This window comes from Hyla sarda, chromosome 2, assembly GCF_029499605.1.
Source record: "Hyla sarda isolate aHylSar1 chromosome 2, aHylSar1.hap1, whole genome shotgun sequence".
NCBI classification, from domain to species: domain Eukaryota; kingdom Metazoa; phylum Chordata; class Amphibia; order Anura; family Hylidae; genus Hyla; species Hyla sarda.
Window position 1 is genome coordinate 490,671,922 of NC_079190.1, and position 23,744 is coordinate 490,695,665.

The following is a 23,744-nucleotide window of genomic DNA, read 5'->3' on the forward strand; positions in this document are numbered from 1 at the left end:
ACCTCCGGGTTCCCATCAGTCTTCTCACCCCCCAGTATATTACTGCCCTCCTCAGTGTTACTATACTAACATAACATTAGAGAAAACTTATAGGAATGAGGGGTTGTTATACGGTTAGGGTGTCCTCCTGTGTGACCCCCAGTATCCGTTCTTCTGGAGCTGGTTGTATAATTACTATTATTATTTTACCTCCGGGTTCCCATCAGTCTTCTCACCCTCTAGTATATTACCGCCCTCCTCAGTGTTACTATACTAACATAACATTAGAGAAAACTTATAGGAATGAGGGGTTGTTATACGGTCAGGGTGTCCTCCTGTGTGACCCCCAGTATCTGTTCTTCTGGAGCTGGTTGTATAATTACTATTATTATTACCTCCGGGTTCCCATCAGTCTTCTCACCCCCCAGTATATTACCGCCCTCCTCAGTGTTACTATACTAACATAACATTCCATATCTCAGTGATACCTGGAGGCTAAATCCAGCACTGACAGATGGATTAACCTGCGGTATAACTGCTGGGGGGGGAGGGCAGAGGATAAATGATCTCCATTGCATTGACTGAAGACAGATAAGGCCTGTGATAAGATGGGCTGAGGCCCTGAGTCCTGGCTGCAGCGTGTGAAAAGGTGAGGTCCGCCTGTTGATGTACAGACCGAGCTGATGAGATCCCCAGCTGTCATGGCGTGAGTGAAGATGCAGCATTTGTCTTCTCCAGGACAGGACAAGTACAATTCAATCTTCATCCACAGAGTGATGGTTATTCAGATCTATTTATTCTATTATCTGCTGTTTATATAGTGCCGACATATACTGCAGTGTTGTACAGAGCTCACACTCACATCCATCCCTGACGCCAGTATAACCTACTTATGTCACGCATGAAATCATTATTTAAATACATTTTTATAAATCATTTATTTTTATATTGCCGCTATTAGGTTTGAAGGATCAGGACACTTCTTCAGAATTTAATTTAACATGTGGTATATTTGTAATATTAATTATGGTAAATTAAAAGCCTCTCAGAATATGGTGAGGTTGGGATATGAGGACGGGATATGGGGGACGGGATATGAGGATGGGATATGGGGGACGGGATATGGGGGACGGGATATGAGGACGGGATATGGGGGACGGGATATGAGGACAGGATATGAGGACGGGATATGGGGACAGGATATGGGGACAGGATATGAGAACAGGATATGAGGACGGGATATGGGGGACGGGATATGAGGAAGGGATATGAAGACGGGATATGAGGACAGGATATGAGAACAGGATATGAGGACGGGATATGGGGGACGGGATATGAGGATGGGATATGGGGGACGGGATATGGGGGACGGGATATGAGGACGGGATATGGGGGACGGGATATGAGGACAGGATATGAGAACAGGATATGAGGACGGTATATGAGTGACGGGATATGAGGAAGGGATATAAAGATGGGATATGAGGACAGGATATGAGAACAGGATATGAGGAAGGGATTTGGGGGACGGGATATGAGGACAGGATATGGGATCAGGATAAGAGGACGGGATATGAGGTTGGGATATTAAGTGGCGATATGAGTATAGAAAATGAAATCAGGACATGACGTCAGGATTTGAGGCTGAGATATAAGGACAGGATATGAGGTTGGGATATAAGGTCGGGATATGAGGACAGCATATGTGGCTAGGATATGAGGTCGGGATATGTGGCTAGGATATGAAGTCGGGATATGAGGACAAGAGCGTTTAGGTAGGAAGACTGGGCAATGCTGGGTACTCAGCTAGTGATTAAAAATAAAATAATAAAAATATTTTTTATACCACACAGTAAATTCTGTAAACAAATTAAACCCAAAACACAAACCCCTAGAAAATGCTTGTTTTTGTTTTCTTCTTTTGTTTAGTTTTTTCATTCCCTCCCCTATAAAAAATACATATCAAACCTGTCCATAGGAAAAGTTGTTGAGTTGCCCATAGCAACCAATCAGATCGCTTCTTTCATTTTTGAAAAGGCCTCTGAAAAATGAAAGAAGCGATCTGATTGGTTGCTATGGGCAACTGGGCAACTTTCCTCTGAACAGGTTTTGATAAATCTCCCCCATGGAGTACATATAATTCTTTCTAAAAAGATTTTAATGTTTGAGGACTGTATTTTTCAGAGTGTATATTTCTTGTATCCATATGCCAGATATGTCATTTAAAGGGGTACTCCGGTAGAAAACTTTTTTAAATTTTTTTATCAACTGGTGCAAGAAAGTTAAACAGATTTGTAAATTACTTCTATTAAAAAATCTTAATCCTTCCAGTACTTATTAGCTGCTGAATACGACAGAGGAAATTCTTTTCTTTTTGGAACACAGTGCTCTCTGCTGACATCATGACCACAGTGCTCTCTGTTAATATATCTGTCCATTTTAAGAACTGTTCAGGGTAGAAGAAAATCCCCATAGAAAACATATGCTGCTCTGGACAGTTCCTAAAATGAACAGAGATGTCAGCAGAGAGAACTGTGTTCATGATGTTAGCAGAGAGCCCTGTGTTCCAAAAAGAAAAGAATTTCCTCTGTAGTATTCAGAAGCTAATAAGCACTGGAATTAAGTACTGGAAGTACTGGTATTAAGATTTTTTTAATAGAAGTCATTTACTAATCTGTTTAACTTTCTGGCACCAGTTGATTTAAAAAAAGTTTTCCACCAGAGTACCCCTTTAATGCTCTGGATGTTACATAGTTAGTACGGTCGAAAAAAGACATATGTACATCAAGTTCAACCAGGGAATTGAAGGGTAGGGGTGTGGCGCGATATTGGGGAAGGGATGGGATTTAATATTTCTTCATAAGCATTAATGTTATTTTGTTCCAGGAATGTATCTAATCCTGTTTTAAAGCTGTTAATTGTTCCTTCTGTGACCAGTTCCTGAGGTAGACCGTTCCATAAATTCACAGTCCTCACGGTAAAGAAGGCGTGTCGCTCCTTTAGACTAAACTTTTTCTTCTCCAGACGGAGGGAGTGCCCCCTCGTCCTTTGGGGGGGGGGTTAACCTGGAACAGTTTTTCTCCATATTTTTTGTATGGGCCATTAATATACTTATATACGTTTATCATATCCCCACTTAAACGTCTCTTCTCAAGACTAAACAATTGTAACTCCTTTAATCGCTCCTCATAGCTAAGATGTTCCATGCCCCATATTAGTTTAGTCGCGCGTCTCTGCACCCTTTCCAGCTCTGCAGTGTCCCTTTTATGGACAGGTGCCCAAAACTGAACAGCATATTCCAGGTGAGGCCGTACCAATGATTTATAAAGGGGGAGTATTATGTCCCTGTCCCTCGAGTCCATGCCTCTTTTTATACATGACAATATCCTGCCGGCTTTGGAAGCAGCAGCCTGACATTGCATGCTATTCTGTAGTCTGTGATCTACAAGTACACCCAGATCCTTCTCTACCAGTGACTCTGCCAGTTTAATCCCCCCTAAGACATACGACGCATGCAGGTTATTAGTACCCAGATGCATAACTTTACATTTATCCACATTGAACCTCATTTGCCAAGTGGATGCCCAGACACTTAGTCTATCCAAGTCATCTTGTAACTTATGCACATCCTCTATAGACTGTATCGTGCTACAAAGCTTGGTGTCATCTGCAAAGATAGAAACAGAGCTGTTAATACCATCCTCTATATATACACAGCCCCCCTCTATATACACAGCCCCCCTCTATATCATCTATACCATCCTCTATATCATTGATAAATAAATTAAACAACAGCGGGCCCAGTACTGAACCTTGGGGTACACCACTAATTACCGGGGACCAATCAGAGTACGAATCATTGACCACCACTCTCTGGGTACGATCCATGAGCCAGTGCTCAATCCAGTTACAAACTAAAGTTTCCAAGCCCAAGGACCTTAACTTACCTGTCAGACGTCTGTGAGGGACAGTATCAAACGCTTTGGCAAAATCCAGAAACACTATATCCACAGCCATTCCTCTGTCAAGGCTTCTACTCACCTCTTCATAAAAGCAAATTAGATTGGTTTGACAACTTCTATCCTTAGTAAACCCATGCTGGTTATCACTTATAATACAATTATCCCCTATGTATTCCTGTATGTAATCCCTTATAAGTCCTTCAAACTATTTACCCACAATGCACGTTAGACTTACAGGTCTATAATTGCCTGGCGAAGACCTAGAGCCCTTCTTGAAGATTGGTACCACATTAGCCTTGCGCCAGTCCCAGACACCAGTGAATCTCTAAATATCATGAACAGGGGTACAGATATTACTGAACTTACCTCTCTAAGAACTCTTGGGTGTAGTCCATCCGGCCCTGGAGATTTGCTTACATTTATATTACTTAACTTACCTTGTACCATCTCTTCATTAAGCCAGTTCAGTACATTACATGATGTGTTACCAGCACTGACCTGTACATGATGTGTTACCAGCACTGACCTGGCCAATGTCAGCTCCTTTTTCCATAGTGTATACAGAACTAAAGAACCCATTCAGTAGCTCCGCCTTCTCTTTATCGCCTGTGACAACCTCCCCATTATCATTATTAAGGGGTCCTACATGCTCTGCATTTATATATCTAAAAAAATATTTAGGGTTAATTTTGCTTTCTTTGGACACCTGTCTCTCATTTTGAATTTTTGCTGTTTTTATTACATTTTTACAGATTTTATTAAGCTCCTTGTACTGTTTAAATGTTATAGCTGACCCTTCAGATTTGAATTTTTTGAAGGCTATTTTTTTGTTGTTTATTGCTCTTTTAACATCATTTGTCAGCCATGTAGGACTTAGTTTTAATCTTTTATATTTGTTCCCCTTTGGTGTATAGTTATTTAGAGTTGATTTAAAGATGTCCCATTTACCTTCTGTATCAGTATTTGAGAACACCTCCCCCCCAGTCTATTTCCTGTAGTGCAGATCTCAGCCCAGGGAAATTTGCCTTTTTAATGTTATATGTTTTTGCCTTCCCCGTCTGTCTTTGTTTTCTACATTTTAAGTCAAAAGTAACTATATTGTGGTCGCTATTACCAAGGTTTTCCCGCACAGTTACATTACCAATCAGCTCTGCGTTGTTGGAAATGATCAGATCCAACAAGGCATCACTTCTTGTTGGGTCCTCCACAAACTGGCCCATAAAATTATCCTGCAATAAATTTAGGAATTTTCTCCCCTTTGTAGTTTTAGCCAACCCCGGACCCCAATCTATATCTGGATAGTTAAAATCTCCCATTATTACCACTGTACCTGCCCGGGCGGCCCTCTCTATTTGTTTATGCAGCCGACCTTTTATCTCTTCAGTGATATTAGGGGGTCTGTAAATTACACCAAATATTATTTTTTCAGTATTTCCCTCCTTTTGTAATTCTACCCACAGTGATTCCACCTCCTCAGAATCATCACACACTATGGCATCGTTCACACTGACTTTCATACCACTTCTTACATACAGACAGACTCCACCACCTTTTCTGTTCATTCTATCCTTGCGAAACAATGTAAACCCCTGCAGATTAACAGCCCAGTCATGCGAGGAGTCCAGCCATGTCTCAGTGACCCCAACTATATCAATATGTTCCTCCAGTATCAAGGCCTCAAGCTCCCCCATTTTATTTGCTAGGCTTCTGGCATTTGTGAACATACACTTTACATTTCCATCCTTTATGTTATTGGGGTTAATGGGATTCAAGGGTGTAAGTTTTATTTTCCTATGAAGCTTATTCCTATTAACTATTCTAACCCCTCCCTCCGCTCCACCCCCAGGTACATTTATAATTCCCACCTCTCTATCTACACTATCTTCCCCCTCTTTGCTGTAGGTTCCCTCCCCCCAAGTCCCTAGTTTAAACACTCCTCCACCCTTCTAGCCATCTTCTCCCCAAGCAAAGCTGCACCCTCCCCATTGAGGTGCAGCCCGTCCCTACGGTAGAGCCGGTAACCGACAGCGATGTCGGCCCAGTTCTCCATGAACCCAAACCCTTCCTTCCTACACCAGTGTCACGATGCCGGCTGGCGGGTAGTGGATCCTCTGTGCCAGAGAGGGATTGGCGTGGACCGTGCTAGTGGATCGGTTCTAAGTCACTACTGGTTTTCACCAGAGCCCGCCGCAAAGCGGGATGGTCTTGCTGCGGCGGTAGTGACCAGGTCGTATCCACTAGCAACGGCTCAACCTCTCTGGCTGCTGAAGATAGGCGCGGTACAAGGGAGTAGACAGAAGCAAGGTCGGACGTAGCAGAAGGTCGGGGCAGGCAGCAAGGATCGTAGTCAGGGGCAACGGCAGGAGGTCTGGAACACAGGCTAGGAACATACAAGGAACGCTTTCACTGGCACAATAGCAACAAGATCCGGCAGGGAAGTGCAGGGGAAGTGAGGTGATATAGGGAAGTGCACAGGTGAAGACACTAATTGGAATCACTGCGCCAATCAGCGGCGCAGTGGCCCTTTAAATCGCAAAGACCCGGCGCGCGCGCGCCCTAGGGAGCGGGGCCGCGCGCGCCGGGACAGGACCGAGGGAGAGCGAGTCAGGTACGGGAGCCGGGGTGCGCATCGCGAGCGGGCGCTACCCGCATCGCGAATCGCATCCCGGCTGGCAGCAGAATCGCAGCGCCCCGGGTCAGTGGATCTGACCGGAGCGCTGCAGCGGAGAGAGTGTAGCGAGCGCTCCGGGGAGGAGCGAGGACCCGGAGCGCTCGGCGTAACAGTACCCCCCCCCTTGGGTCTCCCCCTCTTTTTAGGGCCTGAGAACCTGAGGAGCAGACTTTTATCTAGGATGTTGTCCTCAGGTTCCCAGGATCTCTCTTCAGGACCACAACCCTCCCAGTCCACTAAAAAAAAAGTTTTCCCTCTGACCTTTTTAGAGGCTAAGATCTCTTTGACAGAGAAGATGTCCGAGGAGCCGGAAACAGGAGTGGGAGGAACAGATTTGGGAGAAAAACGGTTGAGGATGAGTGGTTTAAGAAGAGAGACGTGAAAGGCATTAGGGATACGAAGAGAAGGAGGAAGAAGAAGTTTGTAAGAGACAGGATTAATTTGACACAAAATTTTGAAAGGACCAAGATAGCGTGGTCCCAACTTGTAGCTAGGGACACGGAAGCGGACATATTTAGCGGAGAGCCATACCTTGTCTCCAGGGGAAAAAACGGCCGCGAACCTCTTCATGCGTGAAAGAAGCCTGTAAGAGAGATTTTGGGTCTCTCTCCATATAATGGAAAGGTCACGAGGAAATTTCATCCACAGCGGGCAGACCAGAGGGCAAGGGGATTAGGGAGGGGGGAAGAGGGTGACGGCCGTACACCACGAAAAATGGGAATTTGGAGGAAGATTCAGAGACTCTGAAGTTATACGAGAATCGGCCCATGGAAGGAGATCTGCCCAGTCATCCTGGCGGGAGGAAACAAAATGTCGCAAATAATCACCCAAGACTTGGGTTAATTCTTTTCTACTTGTCCATTGGACTGGGGATGATATGCAGAAGAAAAATTTAATTTAATCTTGAGTTGTTTACAGAGAGCCTCCAGAATTTAGACACGAATTGGACGCCTCTATCCGAGACGATCTGCGTAGGCAACCCGTGAAGACGAAAAATGTGTACAAAAAATTGTTTTAGCCAACTGAGGCGCTGAAGGAAGACCAGGAAGAGGGATGAAATGTGCCATTTTGGAGAATCGATCAACGACCACCCAAATAACAGTGTTGCCACGGGAAGGGGGTAAATCAGTATAAAATCCATACCAATCAGAGACCAAGCTGTTCGGGGACAGGCAGAGGATGAAGAAAACCAGCGGGCTTCTGGCGAGGAGTCTTATCCCGGGCACAGATAGTGCAGGCTCGCACAAAGTCCACAACATCCGTCTCCAGAGTCGGCCACCAATAGAAGCGGGAGATGAGTTGCACAGATTTCTTGATGCCCCCATGACCAGCGAGATGGGAGGAGTGACCCCATTTGAGGATTCCGAGGCGTTGCGTGGAGAAACAAAGGTCTTTCCTGGAGGAGTTTGCCTGATGGAGGCTGGAGAAGTGGAGATCAGCAGTCAGGTGGAATGATGTGTTGCGGAGAGAGTTCAACTTCTGAGGCATCCGAGGAACGAGAGAGAGCATCGGCCCTAATGTTCTTATCGGCAGGACGAAAGTGAATCTCAAAATTAAATCGGGCAAAGAACAGAGACCACCGGGCCTGGCGAGGATTCAGCCGTTGGGCAGACTGGAGGTAGGAGAGGTTCTTGTGGTCGGTGTAAATAATAACTGGAAATCTTGATCCCTCCAGCAGATGCCTCCATTCCTCAAGTGCTAATTTAATGGCTAGAAGCTCTCGATCCCCGATGGAGTAGTTCCTCTCCGCCGGAGGAGAGAAGGTCCTAGAAAAAAAACCACAAGTGACAGCATGCCGGAAGAATTTTTTTGTAAAAGAACAGCTCCAGCTCCCACTGAGGAGGCATCAACCTCCAATAGGAAGGGTTTGGAAGGGTCAGGTCCTGGAGAGCACGGGAGCCGAAGAAAAGGCAGACTTGAGTCGTTTAAAGGCGTCTTCCGCTTGAGGAGGCCACGACTTGGGATCGGCATTTTTTTTTGGTTTAAAGCCACGATAGGAGCCACAACGGTAGAAAATGTGGAATAAATTGCCTGTAATAATTGGCGAACCCAAAAAGCGTTGGATAGCACGAAGTCCGGAGGGGCGTGGCCAATCTAAGACGGCAGAGAGTTTGTCTGGATCCATTTGTAGTCCCTGGCCAGAGACCAAATATCCTAGAAAAGGAAGAGATTGGCATTCAAACAGACATTTCTCAATTTTGGCATAGAGTTGATTGTCACGAAGTCTCTGAAGAACCATACGGACATGCTGGCGGTGTTTCTTCTAGATTGGCAGAAAAAATTAGGATATCGTCCAGATATACAACAACACAGGAGTATAACAGATCACGAAAAATATCATTGACAAAGTCTTGGAAGACAGCAGGGGCGTTGCACAGGCCAAAGGGCATGACCAGATACTCAAAGTGTCCATCTCTGGTGTTAAACGCCGTTTTCCACTCATCCCCCTCTCTGATGCGGATGAGGTTATAGGCGCCTCTTAAGTCCAATTTAGTAAAGATGTGGGCACCTTGGAGGCGATCAAAGAGTTCAGGAGATGAGGGGTATGGGGTAGCGGTTCTTAACCGTGATTTTATTAAGACCGCGGTAGTCAATGCAAGGACGTAGGGAGCCATCTTTTTTGGACACAAAGAAAAATCCAGCTCCGGCAGGAGAGGAGGATTTACGGATAAAGCCCTTTTTTTAAATTTTCCTGGACATACTCAGACATGGCAAGAGTCTCTGGGGCAGAGAGAGGATAAATTCTGCCCCGGGGTGGAGTAGTACCCGGGAGGAGGTCGATAGGGCAATCATAAGGCCTGTGAGGAGGTAGAGTCTCAGCTTGTTTTTTGCAGAAAACATCCGCGAAGTCCATATAGGCCTTAGGGAGACCGGTTTACTGAGGGAACCACAGAGTCACGGCAAGGGTTACTAGGAACCGGTCTTAGACAGTCCTTGGAACAAGAGGGCCCCCAACTCTTGATCTCCCCAGTGGACCAATCCAGGGTTGGGGAATGAAGTTGAAGCCAGGGAAGTCCAAGGAGAATTTCGAGGTGCAATTGGGAGGACCAAAAGTTCAATCTTCTCGTGATGAGATCCGATGCTCATTAGAAGGGGCTCCGTGCGGAAGCGTATGGTTACAGTCCAATCTTTCATTGTTTACACAATTGATGTAAAGGGGTCTGGCGAGACTGGTCACTGGGATGTTGAACCTGTTGACGAGAGAGGCCAAAATAAAATTTCCTGCAGATCCAGAGTCAAGAAGGCCACGGTAGAGAAGGAGAAGGCAGAGGCAGACATCCGCACAGGCACAGTAAGACGTGGAGAAGCAGAGTAGACATCAAGGACTGTCTCTCCTTTGTGCGGAGTCAGCGGACGTCTTTCCAGGCGGGGAGGACAGATAGGACAATCCCTCAGGAAGTGTTCGGTACTAGCACAGTACAGGCAGAGGTTCTCCATGCGGCGTCGTGTCCTCTCTTGAGGTGTCAGGCGAGACCGGTCGACCTGCATAGCCTCCACGGCGGGAGGCACAGGAACCAGATTGCAGGGGACCAGAGGAGAGAGGAGCCGAGGAGAAGAAACGCCTCGTGCGAACAGAGTCCATATCTTGGCGGAGCTCCTGACGCCTTTCGGAAAACGCATGTCAATGCGAGTGGCTAGGTTGAATAAGTTCATGTAGATTAGCAGGAATTTCTCGTGCGGCCAGAACATCTTTAATGTTTGCTGGATAGGCCTTTTTTAAAGGTCGCGCAGAGGGCCTCATTATTCCAGGACAATCTGAAGCAAGAGTACGGAATTGTACGGCATACTCGCCAACGGAAGAATTACCCTGGACCAGGTTCAACAGGGCAGTCTCAGCAGAAGAGGCTCGGGCAGGTTCCTCAAAGACACTTCGGACTTCCGAGAAGAAGGAGTGTACAGAGGCAGTGACAGGGTCATTGCGGTCCCAGAGCGGTGTGGCCCATGACAGGGCTTTTCCGGACAGAAGGCTGACTACGAAAGCACCTTAGACCTTTCAGTGGGAAACAGGTCCGACATCATCTCCAGATGCAGGGAACATTGGGAAAGAAGCCACGGCAAAACTTAGAGTCCCCATCAAAATTTATCCGGCAAGGATAGGCGTAGCCCAGGAGCGGCCACTCGCTGCGGAGGAGGTGCAGGAGCTGGCGGAGGAGATGACTGCTGAAGCTGTGGTAGTAACTGTTGTAGCATAACGGTCAGTTGAGACAGCTGTTGGCCTTGTTGCGCTATCTGTTGTGACTGCTGGCGAGCCACCGTGGTGAGGTCAGCGACAACTGGCAGAGGAACTTCAGCGGGATCCATGGGCCGGATCTACTGTCACGATGCCGGCTGGCGGGTAGTGGATCCTCTGTGCCAGAGAGGGATTGGCGTGGACCGTGCTAGTGGATCGGTTCTAAGTCACTAGCTGGTTTTCACCAGAGGCCCGCCGCAAAGCGGGATGGTCTTGCTGCGGCGGTAGTAGTGACCAGGTCGTATCCACTAGCAACGGCTCAACCTCTCTGGCTGCTGAAGATAGGCGCGGTACAAGGGAGTAGACAGAAGCAAGGTCGGACGTAGCAGAAGGTCGGGGCAGGGCCAGCAAGGATCGTAGTCAGGGGCAACGGCAGGAGGTCTGGAACACAGGCTAGGAACATACAAGGAACGCTTTCACTGGCACAATAGCAACAAGATCCGGCAGGGAAGTGCAGGGGAAGTGAGGTGAAATAGGGAAGTGCACAGGTGGAAGACACTAATTGGAATCACTGCGCCAATCAGCGGCGCAGGTGGCCCTTTAAATCGCAAAAGACCCCGGCCGCGCGCGCGCCCTAGGGAGCGGGGCCGCGCGCGCCGGGACAGGACCGAGGGAGAGCGAGTCAGGTACGGGAGCCGGGGTGCGCATCGCGAGCGGGGCGCTACCCGCATCGCGAATCGCATCCCGGCTGGCAGCAGAATCGCAGCGCCCCGGGTCAGTGGATCTGACCGGAGCGCTGCAGCGGAGAGAGTGTAGCGAGCGCTCCGGGGAGGAGCGAGGACCCGGAGCGCTCGGCGTAACAACCAGCTTCTGAGCCACTTCTTTACCTCCCTGATCTCCCGCTGCCTCTCTGGTGCGGCTCGTGGTACTGGTAGTATTTCAGAAAAATACTACCTTGGAGGTCCTTTGCCTTAAGCTTGCGGCCTAAGTCCCTGAGATCATTTTTAAGGACACTCCACCTACCTCTTACTTTGTCATTGGTGCCAATATGTACCATGACTGCTGGGTCCTCTCCAGCCCCGCCCAGCCAACCTGTCAACCCGATCCGCAATGTGCCGAACTCGTGCGCCAGGCAGACAACACACTGTTCGGCGATCCCGGTCTTTGTGACAGATTGCCCTGTCTGTCCCCCTAATAATTGAGTCCCCCACCACTAGTACCTGTCTGGCCTGCCCTGGTACTCCTCCCTCCCTCCTTACTGGAGCAGGACACCCCCCTGGTGGTCAGAGGCGGTATCCTGCTGCAGTACTGCTAGCTCTGGAAATGGCATCCCCCTCATCTGCCAAGCGGGCAAACTTGTTGGGTGTGGCAGTTCAGGACTAGCCTCCCTGACACTTTTTCCCCTACCCCTCTTTCTAACTGTAACCCAGCTAACTGCCTGACTGTCCTGCAACTCCGTCCCACTGTCCTCCCCCACCTCTATTCCCCGAGAGTGCCTGCCTCAGTGAGCAGGAGACTCCTCTCCATGTTGTTAATGCTTCTCATTGTTGCCAGTCGCCCCTCTAGATGCAGGATCTGGGCTTCCAAACGGACAACTAGCGCACATCTCGCACAACAATATGCACCCTCAAACTGTTGTTCAAGGATTGCATACATTGAACAGGATGTACATTGGACTGCATTTTCCACATGGAGGCCATCTAGTTATGGGGATTTCACAAATGTATAGGAAAAAACAGACAGTCAAAATTACACTTTAATTTTTTTGTAGACCTTGTGGGTTCAGAAATTAACACTCGCTGCGATCTCAAACCTCCTGCTTTCAAACTCCTGTTTTTGAAACTCCTCTTTCATGTTGTCTTGTTGATAGCAATAAAAGCTTTCTTGAATGTGAAAAAAAAAAACGTTTTAATACATTTCGTACCCCAGAACAGTGCCATAAAAGGGCAAACTTTTTCCAAAAACAAGACCTCATATTAATATATATACACGCGCACACAACAAAAAAATGTTTTTATTGCAGATGGCTGGATAGACGAATGTGATTCCCTGAACGGTCACTTTTACACCTTAATCCTATTATGTGACTACTGATATAATAGTGTCACAGACACAACACTGATCCTACAGACTCGGCTCCCAAATTAAGAAATCTATCAATTTCTCCATTTGCTTTTTCTTGACTCTGGATGAAATCATATTGAGGAAATGATGTTACATTCGGGAATTTGGGGAGAAAAAAAACGAACCTGGGAATTATTGGCGAATATTTACTGACAAACAGTGAAATCAAATAGGAGGGTTTCTCCAAAAAACAATGAGGTTTTACAGATAACTTTGTGTAGTAGACAACAGAGCACAGGAAACTCTCCTGCCTCCGGAGACCCCAGCCGTGTTTATGGCAAAACATCCCTCCTGGACCGTGCAGGGGACTCTGCTGGATCATAGAGAGGGCAGGACATCGACAGGTTACATCAGTGTTTCCCAACCAGGGTGCCTCCAGCTGTTGCAGAACTACAACTCCCAGCATGCCCGACAGCCGGACATGGGAAGTTGGAATTTTTTTTGCGCATACGCCATATACCGTGCGGTTTAATTAATGATATATTTTTATAGTTCGAACATTTACGCACGCGGCGATACCACATATGTTTATATTTATTTTTATTTACATGGTGTTTTATTTTTTATGGGAAAAGGGGGGTGATTTGAACTTTTATTAAGGAAAGGGTTAAATCACATTTATTAACTTTTTTTTTTGTCACTATTTTTTTGCAATGTTATAGCTCCCATAGGGACCTATAACACTGCACACACTGATCTCTTATACTGATCATTGTTATCCCATAGGGACCTATAACACTGCACACACTGATTTGCCAGCACTGGTTCACTGCAAAGCCATAGCTTTGCAGTGATCAGTGTTATCGGCGGTCGATTGCTCAAGCCTGCATCTCAGGCTTGGAGCAATCAATCGCCGAAGGGACATGCCAGAGGCAGGTAAGAGGACCTCCGCTCGCGTCCCAGCTGATCGGGTCACCGCATTTTCACTGCTGCCGCGCACTATTAGCCCTGGGTCCCGGCATGTATCGGGTCACCGGGTGACCCCGCGTTATATCGCGGGAACCGGCCAAGGACGTAAATATACGTCCTTGGTCGTTAGGGGGTTAAAGGATTTTTTTCTATGTATCTTCAATAAAGCTTTCTATACTTTTGCATACCTTTTTGCATTGCTGAGTATCTATTTTGGGTGGTTAACGTTTTGGTTGTCTCAGCTACCCACAACCATTTGGTTCATGTTTTGGTGACTAATACCACACACAACCTGAGGACAGGGTTGGTGCTGTTTTTTGGAAGAAATCAGCTCTGGTTTTCTAAACCTGGATAACCACCCCTCACAGACCCTGGACATGGATAATGGAGAGAAGAAGAAGCTCTTTTTTTTGGGGGGGGGGGGGGGGGGGGCAGTCATTATCAGATTTTTCTATGAATAACTTTTCTGGATCTACTAAACACACAGCAGAGCTTTACTGGTAATAATGGGGACAAAGCCCGGCGTATGTACCGTGTGTTCATGTCCGCATTTTCCTTCTATAGATAATACGGATATTCTTCCCCTCTTTGTTCCTGTCATCCATACATTGCTGATAGCTGCAGCTGTGCTTCCCCATACGTCCTCCGGATCCCCCTCCGACCTGTATTGTTCTGTGGAGAATATGAGAACAATTGTGTTTAGGTAAGTGTTTTCCTGACAAAATATGGCGCCACTCAGCTGCTCCACTACAACACAGACTGCACTGCGTTCAATGTAACTGCAGCTGCTGCTGAACCTCTTTATGAACAGTAAGGAGAGGCTCTTCATGCACCATTGATTGGTTTGAAACATAATACGTTTTGTGTTATCATGTTTTGCAGCGGCTGAGGTGTGCATCATGATATTCTGCAGTAGCTGAGGTATGTATTATAATGTTCTGCAGCAACTAAAGGGGTGTATAAAAAGAGTAGTCTCATGGCAAAAAACTTGCCCTGTGGAGAAAAGATTTAGATTTAGATTGCAGGGGGTCCGAGCGCTGGGGTCCCCTGTGATCTCCTGTATGGAGCCCCGTCTCTCCACCAGAGCGGCCCGTCACGACCCTTGACCGAAGCGGGGGCTGCCGCACCCCTCCATATAGCTCTATGGGAGAGCCGTTTGCCTATCTTCGGCTCTCCCATAGAGCTATATGGAGGGTGCATGGCGGGGGTCATGAAGCGCTGCTCTGGGGGAGAGACGGGGCTCCATACAGGAGATCGCGGGGGCTTCAGTGCTCGGACCTCCCCACGATCTAAAACTTATCCCCTATCCTTTGGATGAGACTACTCCTTTAAGATGTTCTGCTATAGTTTAGGTGTGATTTATAATGTTCTGTCTCAGGTGAGGTGTGTATTATGATGTTCTTCAGCAGCTGAGATGTGCATGATGATGATTGACGGCAGATGAGGTGTCCCCAGGGCCCCCTGTAGTTGTTTCCCCATTTTTATATATGTTGGATATTAAAAGATGTGTTATACCTTTAATAAAATGTACCATGTGATTGTTACCCAGGAGGTACCAGTGACCAGCTGACCCACAGGGTGACCTATGGGCTCCCTGCTAGTCAAGTCCTGCAGCCACAAGTCAAGTGCAAGTAAGATAAAGTCACCGTCCTGTCAGTCACAAGTCAGTCAAGTCATCTGTCTACCCAACGTGGTCTGCACTTAATTCTGCAGTCCAACTACAAGTCCTGTGAGGTCTCTGTGTCACTGGCCACCTCCTTGGGCCCTGGCTGTACTGCATAGACTGTAACATCTGTCTACCCTCAGTAAAACTACCGTTGTCCGTAACTTGGCGTCGGTGTCTTCATTGCCCCCGTGCCTCGCCCAGGATCCAGCAGTATACCTTCGGGTAGTTAAGGATAAACCATGCCCTGGCGTCACGAACATAATGGGTTAATGCCATCTGCCCCTAGGGTAATTACATCTGCCCTGCACCTCACGCCCCGCCATACCACATATTATAATGGTCTGCAGCAGCTAATTTGTGTATAATGATTTTCTGCAGCAAATGAGGTGTGTTCCACTGTTCTGCAGCAGCTGAGGTGTGTATTATGATGTGCTGCAGTAGCTTAGTTTTGTATTATGATGTTCTGCGGCAGTTGAGGTGTGTATTATAGAGTTCTGTACCGGGTGAGGTGTGTATTTTGATGTTCTGCAGCAGCTGTGATATTCTGCAGTGTCTGAGTTTAAAGGGGTTCTCTGGCCCTAAGACATCTTATCCATCACGCCCCCTCCCATAGACTTGCATTGAGGGGGTGGGGCCTGGTGTCACGTGGGGGCGGAGTCATGATGTCATGATACTCCGGCCCTGTGGTCGTAACGCTTCACACTCGGAGCCTCCAGCGCTGCAGAGAGCTCACAAAGGTGGGTGCCCCGCGATCAGACATTTGGATAGGGGATAAGATGTCTTGGGGCCGGAGTACCCCTTTAATGTTATAAAGTTCTGCAAGCAGCTCAGGTTTGTATTCTGAGGTCCTGCATCAAATGTTTTGCACATACAATGTATCTTCTTCTCATCTGAGAGCAGTATATACAGGTTTTTCATCCTGTGAATATACACAAGTCTTCTCATTTACATCAAACTAAGGAATTGAAATTAACTACCGTATTTTTCGCCATATAAGACGCACTTTTTCTTCCCCAAAACTGGGGGGAAAAAGTCGGTGCGTCTTATACGGCGAATACACCCCTATCGCGGCGGTCCCTGCGGCCATCAACGGCCGGGACCCGCGGCTAATACATGACATCACCGATCGCGGTGATGCCCTGTATTAACCCTTCAGACGCGGCGATCAAAGCTGACCGCCGCGTCTGAAGGGAAAGTGACACTAACCCGGCTGTTCAGTCGGGCTGTTCGGGACCGACAGAATAGCCGGGTTAGTGCTTACGGGACATCGGGAGGGACCTTACCTGCCTCCTCTGTGTCTTCTCCGTTCAGGGATCCCCTGTATGGCCGGCGCTCTCCTTCCTCGTCATCACGTCGTCGCGTACGTGCGTCGACGTGCGTAACGACGTGATGGCGGCGACGGAGAGCGAGGATACCCGGCCGGCAGCAGAGACATTCCAGAGCGACGGGGACACGGCGACAGCGATGGAGCGACATCCAGGGCAGCGGTGACGGGTCCGGAGCGGCGGGGACACGTGAGTATTACCTCCTATACCAGTGGTCTTCAATCTGCAGACCTCCAGATGTTGCAAAACTACAACTCCCAGCATGCCCGGACAGCCAACGGCTGTCCGGGCATGCTGGGAGTTGTAGTTTTGCAACATCTGGAGGTCCGCAGGTTGAAGACCACTATTGAGTTCAAAATCTTTATTTTTTTAGATTTTGCACCTATAAATTGGGTGCGTCTTATACGCCGGTGCGTCCTATAGGACGAAAAATACGGTATATTAGAAATGTGTGGAACATGGGTACAGAGATGATGTTTAATCGCATAAAACAGGAAAACCCCTTAAGAAATATTAAATGGGGGTTTCTCCTTTAAGTCTATATTATAATGCCTTTGTTAAGATCTGCCATGAATATATTTGATTGACGGGAGGCTGACCATTGATCATTACAGCAGCGGCCACCAGCAGAGCTGATGATAAATGGCGCTATCTTCATGGTTAGAGGGAATCACACATCGATCTTACATTCATGGTTCATTTTAGGGAATGCAACCATCCTGAGACCTACTATTTAATGTTATAAATAATGATAATATCAATAAGGGTTATCCAGGAATAGAAAAAACAGAGCTAATTTCTTTCAAAAAATTGCTCTCCAAGTTGGGTGTGGTTCTGCAGCTCAGTTCCATTGAAGTAAATGGAGCCAAGTTGTAATACCACATACAACCTGGGGACAGATGGGAGGCTGTTTTTTTTAAAAGAAATTAGCTCTGTTTTTCTATTCCTGGATAACCCCTTTAATTCCACATGTCCATGGACTCACATGCAGATTTCGCTTCTGATCATGTGGATGAAAACAGAAAGTGAAGTGTCAATCTTTTCGATTACACAATACTATGTAAAGTATTTATTTATATAGCGCCCCTGAGTGCTTAAAGGGGTACTCCGGTGGAATTTTTTTTAAATCAACTGTTGCCAGAAAGTTAGACATATTTGTAAATTACTTCTATTAAAGGGTACGTTTCATCAAAAAAACTTTTGATATATTATAGATTAATGTATGCAGAATAACTTTCCAATAGCATGTTATTAAAAAATATGCTTCTTTCTATTAAATTTTCCACTTTGAAAAATTACCACTAGGGGTCTCCCTACCAGTCCTTTTTTCTATAGATTTCAGACTCATGCTGGAGTCCTAAATCTCAAACTGCAGCCGGAATACAGACCAACTCAGCACTGCTCACTGCCAGGGAGCAGTGCTGAGCTTGTCTGTGTCCCGGCTGCAGTCTGAGATTTAGGACTCCAGCATGAGTCTGAAATCTATAGAAAAAAGGACTGGTAGGGAGACCTCTAGTGGTCATTTTTTCAAAGTGGAAAATTAAATAGAAAGAAGGATATTTTTTAATAACATGCTATTGGAAAGTTATTCTGCATACATTAATCTATAATATATCAAAAGTTTTTTGATGAAAGGTACCCTTTAAAAAATCTTTATCCCTCCAGTACTGTTTAGCAGCTGTATGCTACAGAGGAAATTATTTTCTTTTTTACATTTTTTTTTCTTGTCCACAGTGCTCTCTGCTGACACCTGTTGCCTGTATCAGGAACTGTCCAGAGCAGGAGAAAATCCTCATAGCAAACCTATGCTGCTCTGGACAGTTCCTAACACAGACAAAGGTGTCAGCAGAGAGCACTGTGGACAAGACAAAAAAGAAATTCAAAAAGCAAAGAATTTCCTCTGTAGCATACAGCTGCTAATAAGTACTAGAAGGATAAAGATTTTTTAATAGAAGTAATTTACAAATCTGTTTATCTTTCTGGCTCCAGTTCATTTAAAAAAAAAAAAAATTCCACCAAAGTACCCCTATAATATGTCATAAGGGTTAATATACATGACATGAAATGCAGGTGCAGTGAATGTGATAGACAGTAAATGGCAGACCGATATACAGGGAGAGAGTGCCCTGCCCATAAGGGCTTACTATCTACAAGGGAAGGAAACAGTAGGTGAGGAAGACTGCTGGTTGTCTATAAGAAGTTGGGAAGAAACCATTCCCAGTGCAGGGGCAGCAGGGTTATTGTAGGTCATAGGCTTTCTTGTAGAGATGGGTCTCCAGGTTGTTCTTAAAAGGGATAGTGTTCCGAACGCTGGAGCCGGCGCCGGGAGCTTGTGACGTCATGACGTCACGCCCCGCCCCCTCAATGCAGGTCTATGGGAGGGGGCGTGATGGCTGTCACGCACCCTCCCATAGACTTGTATTGAGGGGGCAGGGTGTGACGCCATTAGGGGGCGGGGCTATGACATCACGAGCTGCTGGCTCCATCGTTCAGAACAGTTTGTTCCAAATGCTGAGCAGTGGAGCACCCCTTTAAAGGGGTACTCCTGTGAAAACCTTTTTTCTTTTAAATCAACTGGTGGCAGAAAGTTAAACATATTTGTAAATTACTTCTATTAAAAAATCTTAATCCTTCCTGTACTTATTAGCTGCTGAATACTACGGAGGAACTTCTTTTCTTTTTGGAATGCTCTCTGATGACATCACGAGCACAGTTCTCTCTGCTGATGTTATTATAATAATAATAATGCTTTATTTATTGTTGTCCTTAGTGGGATTTGAACCCAAGTCCCCAGCACTGCAAGGCAGTAGTGCTAACCACTGAGCCACCATGCTGCCCTTAGCATACATCTGCTATGCATGGTTGCTAAAATGGACAGAGATGTCAGCAGAGAGCACTGTGCTCTTGATGTCAACAGTGTTCCAAAAAGAAAGGAATTTCCTCTGTAGCATTCAGCAGCTAATAAGTACTGGAAGGATTAAGATTTTTTTAATAGAAGTAATTTACAAATATAGCAAAGTAGAAGAGTAGTCAGCTCACCCGGCCAATGAAGTCCTCCAAGGATACGAAGAAAGCAGGTAAATGCCAGCGATTATGAAACTTCACCTTTATTGGAATCACGTAAAATCATCGACATGGAGAGACAAACATTTAAAATTCCAGGAATCAGCGCCAAGCATGACGCGTTTCAGGTCATGTGACCTTTCATCAGATGCATGCATCTGATGAAAGGTCACAGGACCTGAAACGCGTCATGCTTGGCGCTGATTCCTGGAATTTAAAATATTTGTCTCTCCATGTCGATGATTTTACGTGGTTCCAATAAAGGTGAAGTTTCATAATCGCTGGCATTTACCTGCTTTCTTCGTAATTTACAAATATGTTTAACTTTCTGCCACCAGTTGATTTAAAAGAAAAAAGGTTTTCACCGGAGTACCCCTTTAAAGGTCTTGATGGTGGGTGAGAGATGGAGTAGGGGTGGGTACCTTGTTGGAACTTCATTTACGTAATATCACCACTTTAGCATACATCACGGCCCTACTTACCAAGAATATGGCATTCCCCATGCATGCCAAATCTCCTAAAATTATATTTACCAATAATCTAGGGATAATTTTCTTTATTTTTCCCTCCACCTCTACTAATACACTTTCCAAAATCTCTTGGATTAGCCTGCACTGCCAAATCTCGCTGTTTCTCTTACATTGCTTTCACATAATGTAAGGGGAAAGTAGTACCGTATTTTTCGCCGTATAAGACGCACTTTTTTGGGGAGGAAAAGTTAGTGCGTCCTATACGGCGAATACCTCCGGCCATCAACGGCCGGGACCCGCGGCTAATACAGGACATCACCGATTGCGGTGATGCCCTGTATTAACCCTTCAGACGCGGCGATCAAAGCTGACCGCCGCGTCTGAAGCGAAAATAACACTAAGCTAGCTGCTCAGTCGTGTTGTTCGGGACTGCCGCGGTGAAATCGCGGTGTCCTGAACAGCTTACAGGACACCGGGAGGGACCTTACCTGCCTCCTCGGTGTCTGCTCCGTGCCGGGATCCCCTGCATGGCCGGCGCTCTCCTTCGACGTCATCACGTCATCGCGCACGCCGTCCCATCATCCAATAGGATCGGCGTGCGTAGCGACGTGATGACGGCGACGGAGAGCGAGGATGCCGGGGAAGAAGACGTCCGGAGCGTCGGGGACACCACGGGGACGCAGTGACAGCGATGGAGCGACATCCAGGGCAGCGGTGACGGGTCTGGAGCGGCGGGGACAGGTGAGTATTACCTCCTATGCAGTGGTCTTCAACCTGCTGGGAGTTGTAGTTTTACAACATCTGGAGGTCCGCAGGTTGAAGATCACTGTTGGGTTCAGAATCTTTTTTTTTCTAGATTTTGGACCTTTAAAATAGGGTGCGTCATATATGCCGGTGCGTCCTATAGGGCGAAAAATACGATAACTACTATTCAATATCCAAAATTATATAAGTCTATGTTGATTATTCATTGATCCGCATCTTAAATTCCATGTTACATGGTTGCTTGTTTAAATGATGAACTGAAGCTAAATAAAGTTAAATGTCAGACAATATATAATGTTAAAGGGTAGCTCCCACCATCTTTTTTTTTTTTTTCTGTCCCTGCCTATTACCCATCTATCCCTAACCCCCATCCCTGCTTTAAATTTTTTTTTTACTATATTAAAAATACCTTTTTGTCTGCCTGGTAGTGTGCTCACTGTCATGATGCCGGCTGGCAGGAGGTGGATCCTCTGTGCCAGAGAGGGATTGGCGTGGACCGTGCTAGTGGATCGGTTCTAAGTCACTACTGGTATTCACCAGAGCCCGCCGCAAAGCGGGATGGTCTTGCTGCGGCGGTAGTGACCAGGTCGTATCCACTAGCAACGTCTCAACCTCTCTGACTGCTGAAGATAGGCGCGGTACAAGGGAGTAGACAGAAGCAAGGTCGGACGTAGCAGAAGGTCGGGGCAGGCAGCAAGGATCGTAGTCAGGGGCAACGGCAGGAGGTCTGGAACACAGGCTAGGAACACACAAGGGAACGCTTTCACTAGGCACAAGGGCAACAAGATCCGGCGAGGGAGTGCAGGGGAAGTGAGGTATATATATGGAGTGCACAGGTGAACACACTAATTAGAACCACTGCGCCAATCAGCGGCGCAGTGGCCCTTTAAATCGCAGAGACCCGGCACGCGCGCGCCCTAGGGAGCGGGGCCGTGCGCGCCGGGACAGGACCGACGGAGAGCGAGTCAGGTACGGGAGCCGGGGTGCGCATCGCGAGCGGGCGCCACCCGCATCGCGAATCGCATCCCGGCTGGAGGCGGTATCGCAGCGCACCCGGTCAGTGGATCTGACCGGGGCGCTGCAGTAACGAGAGTGTAGCGAGCACTCCGGGGAGGAGCGGGGACCCGGAGCGCTCGGCGTAACAGTACCCCCCCCCTTGGGTCTCCCCCTCTTCTTAGAGCCTGAGAACCTGAGGACCAGATTTTTAACTAGGATATTGTCCTCAGGTTCCCAGGATCTCTCTTCAGGACCACAGCCCTCCCAGTCAACCAGAAAAAAGGTTTTCCCTCTGACCTTTTTGGAGGCCAGTATCTCCTTTACAGGAAAGATGTCCGAAGAACCGGAGACAGGAGTGGGAGAAATAAGTTTAGGAGAGAAACGGTTGAGGATGAGTGGTTTAAGAAGAGAGACATGAAAGGCATTAGGAATACGAAGAGAAGGAGGAAGAAGAAGTTTGTAAGAGACAGGATTAATCTGGCACAAAACTTTGAAAGGACCCAGATAGCGTGGTCCCAATTTGTAGCTGGGAACACGGAAGCGGACATATTTAGCGGAGAGCCATACCTTGTCTCCGGGAGAAAAAATGGGGGGAGCTCTTCTTTTCTTATCAGCAAACTTCTTCATGCGTGATGAAGCCTGTAAGAGAGAATTTTGGGTCTCTTTCCATATGGTGGAAAGATCACAAGTTATTTCATCCACAGCGGGCAAACCAGAGGGCAAGGGAGTAGGGAGGGGGGGAAGAGGGTGACGGCCGTACACCACGAAAAATGGGGATTTGGAAGAAGATTCAGAGACTCTGAAGCTATACGAGAATTCGGCCCATGGTAGAAGATCTGCCCAGTCATCCTGGCGGGAGGAAACAAAATGCCGTAAATAATCACCCAGGACCTGGTTAATTCTTTCTACTTGCCCATTGGATTGAGGATGATAAGCAGAAGAAAAATTTAATTTAATCTTGAGTTGTTTACAGAGAGCCCTCCATAATTTTGACACGAATTGGACGCCTCTATCCGAGACGATCTGCGTGGGCAACCCGTGAAGACGAAAAATGTGTACAAAAAATTGTTTTGCCAACTGAGGCGCTGAAGGAAGACCAGGAAGAGGAATAAAATGTGCCATCTTGGAAAATCGATCAACGACCACCCAAACAACAGTGTTGCCACGGGATGGGGGTAAGTCTGTAATAAAGTCCATACCAATCAGAGACCAAGGCTGTTCGGGGACAGGCAGAGGGTGAAGGAGACCAGCAGGCTTCTGGCGAGGAGTTTTGTCCCGGGCACAGACAGTGCAGGCCCGCACAAAATCAACAACATCCGTCTCCAGAGTCGGCCACCAATAGAAACGAGAGATGAGTTGCACGGATTTCTTGATGCCCGCATGGCCTGCGAGATGGGAGGAGTGACCCCATTTGAGGATTCCGAGGCGTTGGCGTGGAGAGACGAAGGTCTTCCCTGGAGGAGTTTGCCTGATGGAAGCTGGAGAAGTGGAGATCAGGCAGTCAGGAGGAATGATGTGTTGCGGAGAGAGCTCTACTTCCGAGGCATCCGAGGAACGAGAGAGAGCATCGGCCCTGATGTTCTTATCGGCAGGGCGAAAGTGAATTTCAAAATTAAACCAGGCAAAGAACAGAGACCACCTGG

The 23,744-nt window shown here is 47.1% G+C and overlaps 1 protein-coding gene across 5 annotated transcripts in view; it reads left to right on the top strand.

Annotated features, from left to right (window-relative positions):
- The window catches only part of RIPPLY3 (ripply transcriptional repressor 3), a 52,104-nt gene that overhangs the window by 11,400 nt on the left and 16,960 nt on the right, over positions 1 to 23,744 (top strand). The window contains exons 1-3 of one of the 5 annotated variants that reach the window (XM_056560904.1): positions 14,306 to 14,316; positions 14,435 to 14,519; positions 14,699 to 14,737. The exons of 1 other annotated variant lie outside the window; for it this stretch is intronic. Coding sequence is in view for 2 of the 4 variants with exons in the window: in XM_056560900.1 (XP_056416875.1) it covers positions 14,323 to 14,519 (197 nt within the window). In the remaining 2 variants the exon portion in view is untranslated. Of the gene's footprint in view, positions 1 to 13,745; positions 13,784 to 14,298; positions 14,520 to 14,698; positions 14,738 to 23,744 lie in introns of those variants that run through there. 3 more of the 5 variants (XM_056560901.1, XM_056560902.1, XM_056560900.1) reach the window with 3 other exon arrangements.